This window comes from Telmatherina bonti (genome assembly GCF_933228915.1).
Source record: "Telmatherina bonti genome assembly, chromosome: 8".
Taxonomy (NCBI): domain Eukaryota; kingdom Metazoa; phylum Chordata; class Actinopteri; order Atheriniformes; family Telmatherinidae; genus Telmatherina; species Telmatherina bonti.
In genome coordinates, this window is record NC_136626.1 from 33,865,147 (window position 1) to 33,878,529 (window position 13,383).

General features: G+C 46.1%; 1 protein-coding gene across 1 annotated transcript in view; it reads right to left on the minus strand.

The window, feature by feature from the left end:
* Nucleotides 1–381: 381 nt before the first annotated feature.
* lpp (LIM domain containing preferred translocation partner in lipoma) overlaps nt 382–13,383 on the minus strand; it is a 240,056-nt gene continuing 227,054 nt past the window's right edge. Inside the window, exons 10-12 of the mRNA XM_079245422.1 lie at nt 10,075–10,253; nt 5,445–5,565; nt 382–3,454 (exon numbers count right to left, since the gene is read on the minus strand). Coding sequence (XP_079101548.1) covers nt 3,326–3,454; nt 5,445–5,565; nt 10,075–10,253 — 429 coding nt within the window. The 3' untranslated portion in view covers nt 382–3,325. The remainder of the gene's footprint in view (nt 3,455–5,444; nt 5,566–10,074; nt 10,254–13,383) is intronic.

The following is a 13,383-nucleotide window of genomic DNA, read 5'->3' on the forward strand; positions in this document are numbered from 1 at the left end:
CGGGCAGACTTCTGGGGGAACACAGGAAGACAGAGAAGTTGCTCATTAATCGGACGAGGAGTCAAAAGGTTAAGAGTTAACAAGCGGCCGGGGTGGGGCAGGATGAGGGGTGCAGAGTCAGGGCCGCTGGACGTGCATCAGAAACAGCATATAATTAAAAACTTTTGCAAAAAGACTAAAAGGAAACAAGTCAGAGACACGATGCTGCTGCAAAGCTTTTATTGAAGAAAGGATAAAATACAAGACTACATGATGCCCGTCGACAGACCCACAGCAGCTGCATCGTCAACCCCGCTGCCAGCGGCCTGAAGCTCCCAGCCGGGTGGAAACATCGAGTGCGTGGATCCAAAGTACCCCTCCTTTCCCCCCCCCCAAAAAAAAATAAAAACAAACAAAAACAAAAGAGATCCCCTTTCTTAACTTTGGTAAAAACTAGAAAATAAGGCAACGTCTTTGAGGCAAATATAAAATACACAGCAGCAGAGCAGTGATTCAATACTGCTCTGCCAAAGGCACTTTAACAAATAACCGTGGAACAAAGAGTAAACAACACAACAAACACCCTCCGCAAACTTTTAGAAAATAAAAAAGACATTTACTGCTCGTAGAAAGCAGACTTTTCAGAGGATCAGTTGTTTGAAGCATGAAAGATGTGAGACGTGTTGGGATGATCCAAACCGCTTTGCAGAACAGCTGCTAATAAAGCTGCTGCTAATAAAGCTGCTGCTAATAAAGCTGCTGCTAACGTGCACAAACTCTTCAGCAAACCAGCACGTCGTTTATAAACGTAGCTGCTTACTGAGCCGTTTGCAGCTCTGCATTTAAAGCCACTTGTTTTACATGAATACATGGATCCACATCAGAAACAGCAAAAGCAGCTCAGCGTGACGTGAAAATGTCTTTTTGATGCTTTAGTTCCAAATCAAAGAGAATAAAGTCGTAGTTTTCTTTTGGCTTTAAAGTAAAATCTGCAGAACGCGACGTGTTTGCAGCGTCTGCAACAACTAAAGCAAATCTCCCTCTGGTCTGGAGCTTCTGCAGAAAAGTCGCTTCAGGAAACCAGCATCTCAAATCCAAAGTGCAACAGTACAGACGCAGCGCTCTGCTTCAGTTCAACAGCTTGATTAGCAGTTATTTACAAAGCGTTTCCGTGGTAACGGCAGTCAAACTGAGCACAACTTGATCTGCTGAAACCCAACAAGCTGCTAACAGATGATGTTCGTTCGTCTCACTGTGTGGAGAGTAAAGAGGATTAAAACAAACATCTAGATACACAAAACAAACAAACATGGAGGGAAACAACACCGTCGCAGATACTAATCCTACTAATAACCTGCTAAACTGGTCGTAGTTACAAATCAGGACCCTGTGGAGTATTCTGCCTTTCTTTAACTGTCCTTTAACAAAACCAGAAGAAGTCAGGAGTTCAGTCGACACTAAACCATCTCTGCATGGTATGAGCTGGTTTCAAACCATTTCATTCTTTTTTTAACGACATTTTATTGCTTCCATGTTGCAGGTTATTGTTACCTCTGCAGGTTCAGTCCTGGTTCGTCTCTTCATGTGAAGCCGTCTAAAGGGATTTGCTTTAGTTTGGCTCAACTGACCTGCTTCATGCAGACTTTCTGAAGCCGCTGAGACGTCCTTCAGACATTGAGTGGGACAGCATAGAGGATGGACTTGCTGAGGACGTTGTCCATCCAACGTCTGAGGTACATCTACAGGAGATCAGCTGGTGAGACGACGGGCAGAGAATTCACCGCCACCCAGCAGGCATTGTGTGAAACTTTCATATCCAGCTGTAATAACTTGCAGCGTATCGTCACGTTGGTGGCTGATGTGAAGCGAGCCGGCCGGCTGAGCGTATTGACTCGCTTCCACTCGCAGCGCTGATGTCAGCAACGCCAGCGTGTCGTCCACCGTTACTAATGTGCTTTGAAATGGTAAACAGTGGTTTTCACTGTGTCCTGCCTACTGACGGCCTACGTGTGTTAAAAGACCAAACTGTCCCCAAATTCTCCTGAAAATGAATGTATACCAGCTGAACATGGTCTTTTCTGGCTTCATCCTCTCTTACAGCTACGCAAACCTGGTTAAGCATCTCCACAGGGTCCTTTTAGCTCCCCGTCACAGTAAAACTACAGCAATGGGACTGAACTGTGGCTCTGTTGGTCCAAAACCTTCTGGATTTACCAAATACATCTTTTTTTAATTAAGAATAAAACAGTCATGGTCCCTTCTTCTTCCATCAGCTTCAAACACTAGAAATAAAAGCTGAGTCAATACTGACAAACAGCAAAGTCGCTCAGTACCGACAGCACGGTTCGGATCAAAGCCTTGCTCTACTAATATGTACAGGTAAAATATTTCCTTATTCATAACATTTCTATAAAGTGTCAATGCACTTAAGATTGAAATTGCATAGCTGTGTAGTCTTCCCTATCTCTGCATGATAGAGGGGGAAAGTCACAAACTTATCTGCTAAAAAAGGATTAAAATGACACTCAAACATCAATCCAGGGCTGCGTTTAAACGAAGGGGATTGTTCTCGCTAAAATAATCCACTGCACACAAAGAGGAAGTCCAAAGGAAGTAATGTGTGGGAACTATTTGCTTCCAGCAGCTGCGTGTTGCGGATTCAGGCCCTGATGGTGGAAGAAGCGGCCGGTGCTTCCTGCCGTCCCATCAGCGCATGGCAAAGAGATTAATACACTTTAATGAGGATAATAATTAAGAAACGGTGTCTTTGGTGACGCGGTTGTGCAGGAATGTTTTGTTCGGGTCGGCGGCGTTTTACACGTGTCTGCATCGGATCAGAAGACGCAGGCGGAGGTGAGGTCGTGGCGCATGCGCAGCCGCACTGCACGGCTTGGTTCTGGATGCGGCGCCGTGACGGATGTGGAGAGATGATCTGCTGCATTAAACGACAGGAAGTCACGTTTCTCAGCCTGCACACACACACACACACACACACACACACAGCCAGGCCATCTGTTAGCCTCCACTTCCTGTCTGTGTGCGAGCTGCAGGCTCCGCCTACAGACGTGACGGCGTGAGGCGAAGCTCATCTCCCTCCTGCACCAGGAAGGATTTAGGTGAACTACGTACTTTAAATCACATATAACTGAGATTGTACCGAGTCAGAGGTTACATGACTGCCAGGAAACATGTCTTACAGTGAACATAAATATAGAGGGATATACTGTGTGTGTGTGTGTGTGTGTGTGTGTGCGGTGACGGCGGCAGGCTTCTGTGGGTTTGTAAGAGAAAGAAAAGAGCGTGCGTGCTGGGCTATGACAGTGGAGGTGACTGGGCGGCGGGTTGCTCAGAGGTCGGTGGTGGCCTTGGCGGTCAGCGCCTGGATGCGGTTGGTGTTACAGTTCTTGCAGAGGACGTGTCCGTCCAGCGGGTAGCAGCCCTGGTTGTCCCCCTCTGACAGCAGAGAGCCACAGTCCTGCGGGACACAAACAGGATCATTAGCCACGCGTCCACGCCGCACGCACGGCCTGAACGCCACCATGGCGAGCGTCACGTTCCAGACGGCTGCGTCGGTTCTCTGCCAGATGAGGAGTCTGGAGGGAAATAACTGGTCAGTGGTGCAGAACGCTCCCAGTATGCACTTTTAACCCTGGATGTCTGCAGGCAACCTGTCTTACCGACTGCAGGTTTATGGAAATGTGTCAGATTTTCATCAGACAATCATCTTTTTCTTCTGTTGTTACAGATTTAGACTTAAAAAGACTCATTTATTTATTTAACTTTGTTATTTTTCAGTCACTAAACTAAACCCTGAACTCCCAATACAGAGCCTTGTTCCTCCGCTGGTCCTGCGTTTGGCCTTCCTGCCAGTTCCAGTGGATCCTGAAGCCTCCGTCAGCGGGACGTGGGCTTTCCGAGCCACTTCAACGTGGTCTGTGTGTCTCCTGCACGGCTCCAGCCAGGATGCTGCATGAAACACGCTGCAGGCTGGAAATCTCATACACGTCACGTTTTAGTCCCAAAGGAACGTTTTACATGCTGGAAATGAGATATTTTATTATTTCTGGAAAGTATGAGATCCTGACTGTGATCAGTGACGTATGGAGGCCTGAACCCGCCGAAAATAAATACACAACATGATGTATGAAAATATATCATACACAAATTAATGTGGCAGTAAATGTGTTTTTTCCATAAAGAAACCTAGAATGACAAGAAATGACAAGAAATATATTTTTCTTTTTTTTTAAATTGTTTTAATTTATCTTTGTATTGATACATTTCTATGTTGTTTAAATTCAGTTATTTTCATTTAATATTTATATTAATTTAAATAATTTTTTTAATTTGGTGTTTTTTTTTAATTTCCTCTTTTGCTTTAGGCCTGTTTTTATTTCTTTAACATTTTCAAACTTTTCGTCCCCAAAGATGTATTCCTATAGATTCCCATCCAACATTTTTATTTATTTATTTATTTAGCAACACTTTAATGTTTAATGTTTCATATTAATTCAACGTCACATTTCTGTCCTCAGTAATTCCACTCTTCATTTTCTTCCACTATTTATCCACCAATTGTCTTTATTCCTGCATCTCCTTTCTACATCTCTGCCTTATTATGTAAATGGTGTTGTCTGTGTGTGTGTGTGTGTGTGTGTGTGTGTGTGTGTGTGTGTGTGTGTGTGTGTGTGTGTGTGTGTGTGTGATTGATAAACCATTGATTTCGGCTCTTATTTACATCACAGCTCCACAACCAGTTCAGAACTGGAATTAAACACAAACACCAGTCTGAATGAAACTGGATTCAGCTGAGGTGAAAACAGCAACGTCTGCCTCGACATGATCCATCACGTTCATATGACGATCATCTCGACCTGGATTCTCTCCTACAGCCCTGAAATAAACATGGGGTGGTGTGTGTGTGTGTGTGAGTCTGGAGAACTGCTGCAGTTCTTAGAAAGCGTGGCTGAGCTCTCTGACCTTTTCTCCCCGCTACCTGATGATAACCAGCGTTCAGTCTGAGTCCTGCACGGTGAAGCTTCCAGAAAATCAGCGCTCTGTTGATCAAAACACTGAAGGAACAAAAAAATCTTCCTCCTCAGCTTGTTGTTTCCTTTTCTCTTCATCTTCCAGTTGTCTGGGACAAAGTCTGACCCTCGTCCTCCTCCTTCACACACACACAGCTGCTTCATCTGCACATGGCTCCCTGGCGACAGAGCTCTTTGTTGAGCTAATCTGCTTTGCTTCCCTCTGACCTTTCTGTCTGCCAGACGCTCACACTGCCACGGCTTTCTGACGACGTGACGCGCTGCTTCTCTTTTAGTCGGCCATGTAACGTCTCGGCAGAGCTTATCAACGACCGCTGACACGCTGGGAACTGCGTATGTCTGAACTTTTACAGGTGAGGAAGAGTGTGAGGAGGTGAGTCAGGAGGTTTCACTTCATGGGTCGGGCCGGTAGCTCACCTCGCAGCGGTAACACTGCACGTGGAAGTCACGGTCCAGGGCCACGATGCGGACGGTCTCCTCCTGGCCGGGCGCCGGCATGATGGGCTCAGAGCACACGCAGCAGCGTGGAGCGAACTTCCTGCGAGGAGCAACGGGAATAAGCTCAGAAAAACACACACATTACACAACGTTAGCTTCAATCTGCCAGCAGTAAGACGCTCAGAGATCTCACTGAACGGGTGTCGCTCATTCTGCCTAAACCTAACCAATAACTGATCAATTACAGCCTACAGATCACATTACAAAAGCTTTTGGCTCAAGATCTCCCTCTACAAAGTCTGTCTATTTTTACACACACACACACACACACACACACACACACACATATATATATATATATATATATATGTGTGTGTGTGTGTGTATTTGGGGTGGGAAAATCGAATTGAAAAATCGAAAATCAGGATTTTTTGTTTCATAATTTTAAAATACATTTTCTTTGTTAAAAAAATGTTTTTTTTTTGATGAAATAAAATGAATCCACAATAAAACTTTTGTAAGTTTTATTGATCTCTACACTTGTCTACATGGACATTAAAGCAGCAGAATGATGGTCTGGCTGCTGGGTTGTTTTCTCCCAACTGAAATCAAGAAAAATCACTAGCAAAAAGAAGTTTTATGAAAATCATCACTGTATATATCTACATATATATATATATATATATATATATATATATATATATATATATATATATATATATATATATATATATATACATACATATATATATATATATATATATATAGAGAGAGAGAGAGAGAGAGAGAGGAAATGACTAAAAATAATCCTAGACAACTGGAATTCCAGTGAATAAAAAGGCTGAACAGGCAGTGATGTAAAAACAAATAATAGTTTTCTAAAAATAGGAATTCAGACATTTAGGCTTCCGACTCTCAGAGGAACTCCAGCAGAAGGAGAATTTCAACCAGCAACTCTGGAATTACCTCAGGCAGGAAGAGGTATGTCTAACAGCAGCACTGATGAGGAAATGAGAAGCGCAGTGAGATTTTATGTCCTCCAAGGCGACCCGAGGTCGAGCCGAACACTTCCTCTGTTTCACACTTTGACTCGGTGTCTGGGAATCAGGAAGTGAAGGCTTCTGCGTGGCTCTGGGGAACCACAGCCAAGCAGCAGAAGTCCGGGATCCTGCTCGGATATTCCTCGACACAAAGGGCTGCTGAGGTCACGCTTGTCACGTGGAATTAACCAACGCTGCAGCCGCACCAGACACAAAGCAGGATCTGTGCACACGGCTTCCGCTTCCCTTCTGGCCATCGAGCGGAGGGAGATTTCTGGTAAGGTGGCAGTTACGCAATCAGTCAAATGGGATCCAGTAACAGGAATGTGCATTAGATTCACAGGCACATCTTCAGACCACTGGACTTGCAGAACTGTTGCCATGAATTCCTGTAAAGGAAGCCCTGAGATTCTGCGTTACCTGAATCTTTGTCTTTTTCTTTTCGTCTGCATGAAGCAGTTAAACCGTTTTCCCAGTTTCACACCAGCAGCCGCCGAGCCGTCCATCCTGCTGCTCCACGCTCAGCGAGCTGCTAATCTTTGTCCTCTTAAGGAACCATCATGAGGATCCGCTTCAGAGCTTCATCTAACCAGCTGATAATGAGGAGAAGGAAATGTGTGAATGAAGCCATCCTGACTTGCTAGCTTTGTCTGCGTTTCCCAGAAGTTGGTAAGAAAGGAGAGATTTCTGCATGGTGTCCTCTGTGCTCCGGAGCCACACAGCTGTCGTCCAGCTGTGGGAACTACTTTATGTGGAAAATGTCTCGCTGACACTGGCCTGAAACCTGGAAGTCCACTGAAAACAAACATGATGCTGGAAATGAAAAAGGAAAATAATTTCCTGCTTCATCAGGTTAAATAAGGATGAATTTGCATCATATTTAACCTCTTCAGCCTTTATACCTACATTTCCCTACATTTCTTTATTCATCCTGACAGTCAGCAGCGACTCTTCAGCTGCAGGGTCACACTGCAAACTTCTGTCCCACCACCCTGAAAGAACAGGTATGGACCAGGGGGTGGGTGTATGTGGGATGGAAGGGCCCTGGACCCTGTCTGCACTGGGTAGCTGGTCTTCGCTTGCTGGGGCCTGTTCCCCCTGGCTGTGGGGGGCTCCCTTTGCTACCTTCTGGGCGGTTGTGGGGTCGTCTCTGAGGTGAGGTTAGCTGGGGTCCGTGTTGAGGTTGGCAACCGATCGCCTAGGTCTCGGGGTCTCCCAGGCCTGCCTCTAGACTATGTGTATTCTGTATGCTAACACAGTCACTAGGTGCGCTTCCATGACACCTAGAATTACGCAAAAACTAAATATCGCAATAAAAACATCGCTAATGGAAACACCTACATTTAAAAAAAACAAACTCAAATATCACCAAAAAGTTTTTACGCTCATGAGGTGGTTTTTCAGACGTTTCGATATAGAAACATATCGCAAAAGTGTAATGGAAACACTTTTTCCCCATTTACGTGTCCTCGGACGTGACGCTGGGGGTCGTAACCAGTTCATTTCGGTAAAGTTGCCGCGGTGTGCAACAAACCACAGCAAATTTCAGAGTTTTAGAAAAGAAAATGAGGGAGAAAACACCAAAACAACGCTACGTGGCCACTTCTCGCCAGAGTAACGAGACTTAACGAGACTTGAGAGTAATGCGTTGAACACTGTGCTATGGAAACATCCGCATATCGCAATTGTTGTTTGTCGAAACTTACAAATATCGCTTTTATTTGGTAAAAAAGTGTAAAAGAAACACAGCTACTTTGTTAGTTTTCTTTGTGATGAGTAGAAACACGTGGTTTCTGTTTAGCTTGTCCATCTCTGGTGCTCCTGACAGTTGTTGTCTTTGTCTTCCTGGGGGGCCGTGGGAGGACTGTACTGTTTTCTACGTGGTGTACCGTTGTCTCCTTGTCTCCATGGTGACTGTTTAGAGCATGTGATTGGATGAGGATCACCAAGTTCCAAATAGGGCGGCGGGCCAGCGAACAGGATCAGCTCTGCAATCCAAACTTCTGTGTTTGTTGCCACAAAGAAATAGTTTAGATTTTTGAGGCAGTTTGGAAAAATGATGAAAATACAGATGTTCCACCAAGATATCCAGATGTGCAAAGAACCAAAACAATCTGTTCCGACAGGGGAAACAAACAGAAGACCTTTGTTGCACAGAGAAGTTACTCTGGCTTGTTCTTCCACATAAAGAGGCCTCTTCTGTGACCCCTGAACTTTCCTTCTTCCATAGAGCTCAGCCTTAAGGTCCATTTATACTCCACACAGAAGACAGATACGCAGATGGACGTACATCTGTCTCCTGTGTTGGTTATGTGCGTAACTTGGTCTGTTTTCAAGGGCCTTAGCCGCAGAAACGCCGCTGGAGATCAGGGGGCGCTGTTGAGCTGTATAGCTGAACCTCAACCAGCAAACCAGAGAAGAAGAAGAGGAACAGGAAGAAGAAACCGCAGAATTAAAAAGTACCAAAAGAAAAAACAGAAGAAGTTGGGAACAGCAAAAGAACTCTGTGGGTAAACATCTTCACAACGGTGAATTACCGCCACCAACACGGACATGAACTCAGCACTGCCCACTAGTGGATAAACTGATTTAACAACTATAGCAGCGTAAAAGATGCATGGACAGATGAGGATGTCTCCCTGGCCAGTAGTAGCAGTTCCTGTTGTCTGTTGTCTTTCTGTCCTCTTCCCCCCACACAGCAGAGGCAGATGGCTGCCTGTCCTTGAGTCGGGTTCTGCCGGAGGTTTCCTTCCTGTTAAAAGGGAGTTTTTTCCTTCCCACTGTCGCCAGTGTGCTTGCTCCAACTCAATCTGTTGGTTTCCTTATATAGGCTGTTATGAATTGACTTTCATTATGTTTTTTGTCTGTAAAGCGTCTTGAGATGGCATTGCCGTGATTTGACGCTATACAGATAAAGCTGAATTGAATTGAAATGGTTGCTCCTGTTTGCATACGTACAGGTGTATAAATGGACCTTTAGAGCCTCAGGTGAGGGTTTTCAGGGGAGCCAAACTCCCCCTCCGTCATTCCCATCCTGCCTATGAGCGTCAATAAAGGACCCTGAACCTGAACCTGATCATCGTGGTCGATGGGAGCAGATATTTTCATCCAGAATGTCTCTACATTTGTCCATTCATCCTTTCTTCAGTTCGGTTTGCCAGGAATGATGTTTCCTCCAACCTTGTGTTGTTCAGCCTCATTTCTCCTCCAGACATGTGTGGTATGAAGTCTAATATTTCAGTTTCACTTGATTTGTTATGGTTCTTTTGGATGTTTAGATCCCTTTACTTCCCCGTTAAAAACATATTTACTGAGGCATTTATAGTTTATTTCACCCACTGTGGCTTCTGTCACCGTTCTGTATTTAAAAGATCTGATTTCATTTATTTAAATTATTTTTACTGTGTGTGTCCTAGATGTTACTGATGACTGCTTGATCAATAAAAGCCGTAAAAACTGATATGAAAGGTGCTGAAACAGACTTCAGACTTGCATTTCCATTCCAGATCATTAAATCTAACACTGGCTCGTAAGAAACTAGCCGACTGGAGCAGCTCTGGACGCCATACTTGTGAAAGTCCTCGATGCAGTGGATGTGGTTGGAGGCGTCCACGGTGAACGGGATGCCGTCCAGGCTGCGGTGACACACCACGCAGGTGAAGCAGTGGGGGTGGTAGGCCTTCCCCGTAGCCCGCAGGATGCGCTCCATGATGGGCTTACTGCAGATGGTGCAGGTCTCCAGGGTGTTCTGTAAACACAAACAGAGACCGGCGTGATTACACAGCGAACCTGATGACGCCCGCGGCGTTCCCAGCAGGTCTTCACAACTTAAACCATTAGCCAACATATTTAAGGGAGTGTGTGAAATCTGCAGGTTTTCCTCTAGTTTGGGGGGGGGGGGGGGGGGGGGGGGGCATTGGGAAGCTGCTGCGTGTCCCAGACTCTGGACCATTAGCTCAGCCATCCTCACGTCTCTGAAGGAAGGAATCTGATTAGCGATCCCCTCCAAACACAAACCGTCGTTTCTCCCACTCCATCCTCCCACAGAAGAGTGTGTGCAGTAAATATCTCCACTTTGTGATGACTGCAGGTTTTCTGCAGCCAGGCGACCGGGCAGGCAGCCCATGGGGGGGCCCCCCGCCTCTGACTTATCTGTGGCATCTCTCTTCTTAATCTCTGCCGAGAGGCGCCGTTTGTTATTCCAATATTTCATAAATAACGTCTGCCTTTCTAAACAGCCGTGCAATTACGGGGAGATGGATATATCATGTGAGGGTGATCAATGCGCAGCCTGATGGAGCTGTGTGAAGGCTGATGGGCCCCTGCTGTCGCTTCTTCTCGTTCAGGCATTTCCTGGATCTGTGCTGCCTCTCTGCCCCCTCCTCCATCCCTCCATCCCTCTCTCTCTCTCTGCGCTTGACTGGGCTAAAGAGTGCACGGTTCAGCTGCTCCCATTGGCCCCCGCTGTAGTAGCAAGCTGCCTCAGTGTTTCCAAACACGGCTCGGGGTGTGTAGCAACACTGCGCTGCGTCATGCGCTGCCTCCCAGATGCACCGCCGGACCCTGCTGTTTATGATGACACTTATGTGACCGCTCGGCCAACGTAAACTCCCAGCAAACCCCCCCCGTCTGGCCGCGGCGCACACGCCTGACATTCACATCTGATATGCAAATGAGCAGGGGAAGCTTTCTTTTTTCATAACAAGATGAGGGTCAGTGAGAATGCCCTGTAAAACCGATACCGGACATGACTCTTGGAGTATGATGGCGAGCCGGCGGAGGCTGAGAGGGCACGAGAGGAGAGCAGCTGATGTATGACTCCAGGCTGGGAAGGAAAAAGGAAAAAAAAAAAAGTGGTTTGAAAAACGGCCGTTTCTTCAAAGCACTCCTGGAGAGGCAGTATTTCATGAAAAGCAATGTGTGCAGACAAGCTCTGCACCCCCCACCCCCACCACCCCTGCTCCAAGATGGTAATAGAAATAAACATTATTCCCAGGGCAACATTTGTGTATAAACAATGTCCATATTGCAATCCTGCGCGATCCTGGAAGTGGAATAAAGCCTTTAATGAGCTCGCTGCTCTGAACCCTTGAGGTTTGCTTCACACACACACACACAGACACACACACAGAGAGGTAGAGGTAGAAAGGAAAACAGAGTGGGTGGGGGGATATATTTGCAACCTGAGAATCTGAGTGAGATACCAGGGCCAAACAGCACTAAAACCATCCTCAACTCATCTGTCTGCATTTCTGCTTACTTATTCTCATCTGGCCGTCATGTGGGAATACCTTGCCCTTGTTTAGCTTAACTAGAGCATGTGATTTCAAAGCACACACTTCCTCGGGGCCACTGTAATGAGTACAGTACTCAAAAGACAAAATTTCCTCTTTTTCTCTCATGGTAAGATTCTTTGACCTCAATTCATTTATTCTGTGCAGCTTCAGTAGTTTTTGCATCGACTCGCGTTTAGGTGACGTTTGTCGGGCCGGCTGCACGAAGCCGGGTCCGATGTCAAAACACAGAAGTTCTGCTGGAGAATGTCTGAGATCTGCATCCGCTCCGGTCTGCTGCAGTTTGCCACTAGAGGGCTGTATACGTCTGCACATGTCCGGATTTTGCTTCTCCCTTGACTAAATGTGATATATTCAAGCATATGTATTCTCTTCCCCCCCCCCCCCCCCCCCCCCTTCCTCCCTCCCTCATACATTTCTCTAAGTGTTTGCCCAGAAGGCTAAACAAATGTCTAGGCAGATGAGGTAAAGTGAATTTAGGTCAGACAGCCTCCTGCTGAACTGAGGGGTGAGCGGAGTGTGTTTAAGTCAGTTGTGGCCCCTTTTTCTTATTTGAAACTGTTCCCCTTTGCTGCAAAGTGCTTCGGACTCTGAAACGTGCGCACGGTCCGGCTCGGATTCAGAGTATTTAGAAATGGTCCCACAAACCATGTTTGACACAGCTGTCTGTTAGAATGAGGAGTGTGATGGCAAATAAAGCATGTAGGAAAGTTTTCGAGGTGCTTTGAACTGCACATGAGAGGGAGATAAACAAGAATAAAGTGCACGTCCTGAAGAGTCGAGGTTTTTTGGGTTGATGAAATCTTAACAGAGTGAGATTGTTCTAATTTCAGATCCGCTTGGAGCTGCGGTGAAAAAAATGAAAACAAACTGGGTTTATAAAGATGGCCTGGAAGTCGAATCATGGTTCCTGAACTCCTTCATTTAGAGAATCCTCAGTGGGAAGATGTGATGCATCAAGCTGCTTTTCTCTCCTTCCTTCTCAAACGATGCAACATAAACGTCTGGTAATTCATCCGGAACAAAGACGTGTGATGCATGTTTGCAGACGCTGCAGCGAGGTGAAGCTGTTTGCCGTCTCCTCCGCCCCTATCAACACACATTTTACACCGATCTGTTCTCGTTTCTGCACACGGCCGAGTCGGGCTGACAGCAAGCCGGCTGCAGTTCACTGAGACTGCACGCAATTTATGTCCTGGCACGCTGAACTCAGAGAGGGCCAAATTTACAGATGATCTGATTCTCCTTCTGTGTGAGTGTGTGATGGTCAGTGCCAGGCCACGCTGTGGGAATTAACTACCGAAGGCAGCTCAGCTATATCTAACAAGAGGCTGATGAGAGATGGAGCTGAGCTGCTGTTTGCAGGGAGTTAGAGATGCTGACTAGTTGGTGAACTATGAGTCAAACACGGACCCTCCTTCCTCCGGAGGGAAGGTGTCTACTGACTTAATGGACCCTGACAAGCAGCTTATTTACTCCTATTACTAAATATGGGTCAATCAAGCAAAAATCTAAGGGGGTGAGGGGGGGGGGGGGGGGGGGGGGGGTTGTGTGCATGGTTTTCTGTGAAGTTAATCAGAACTG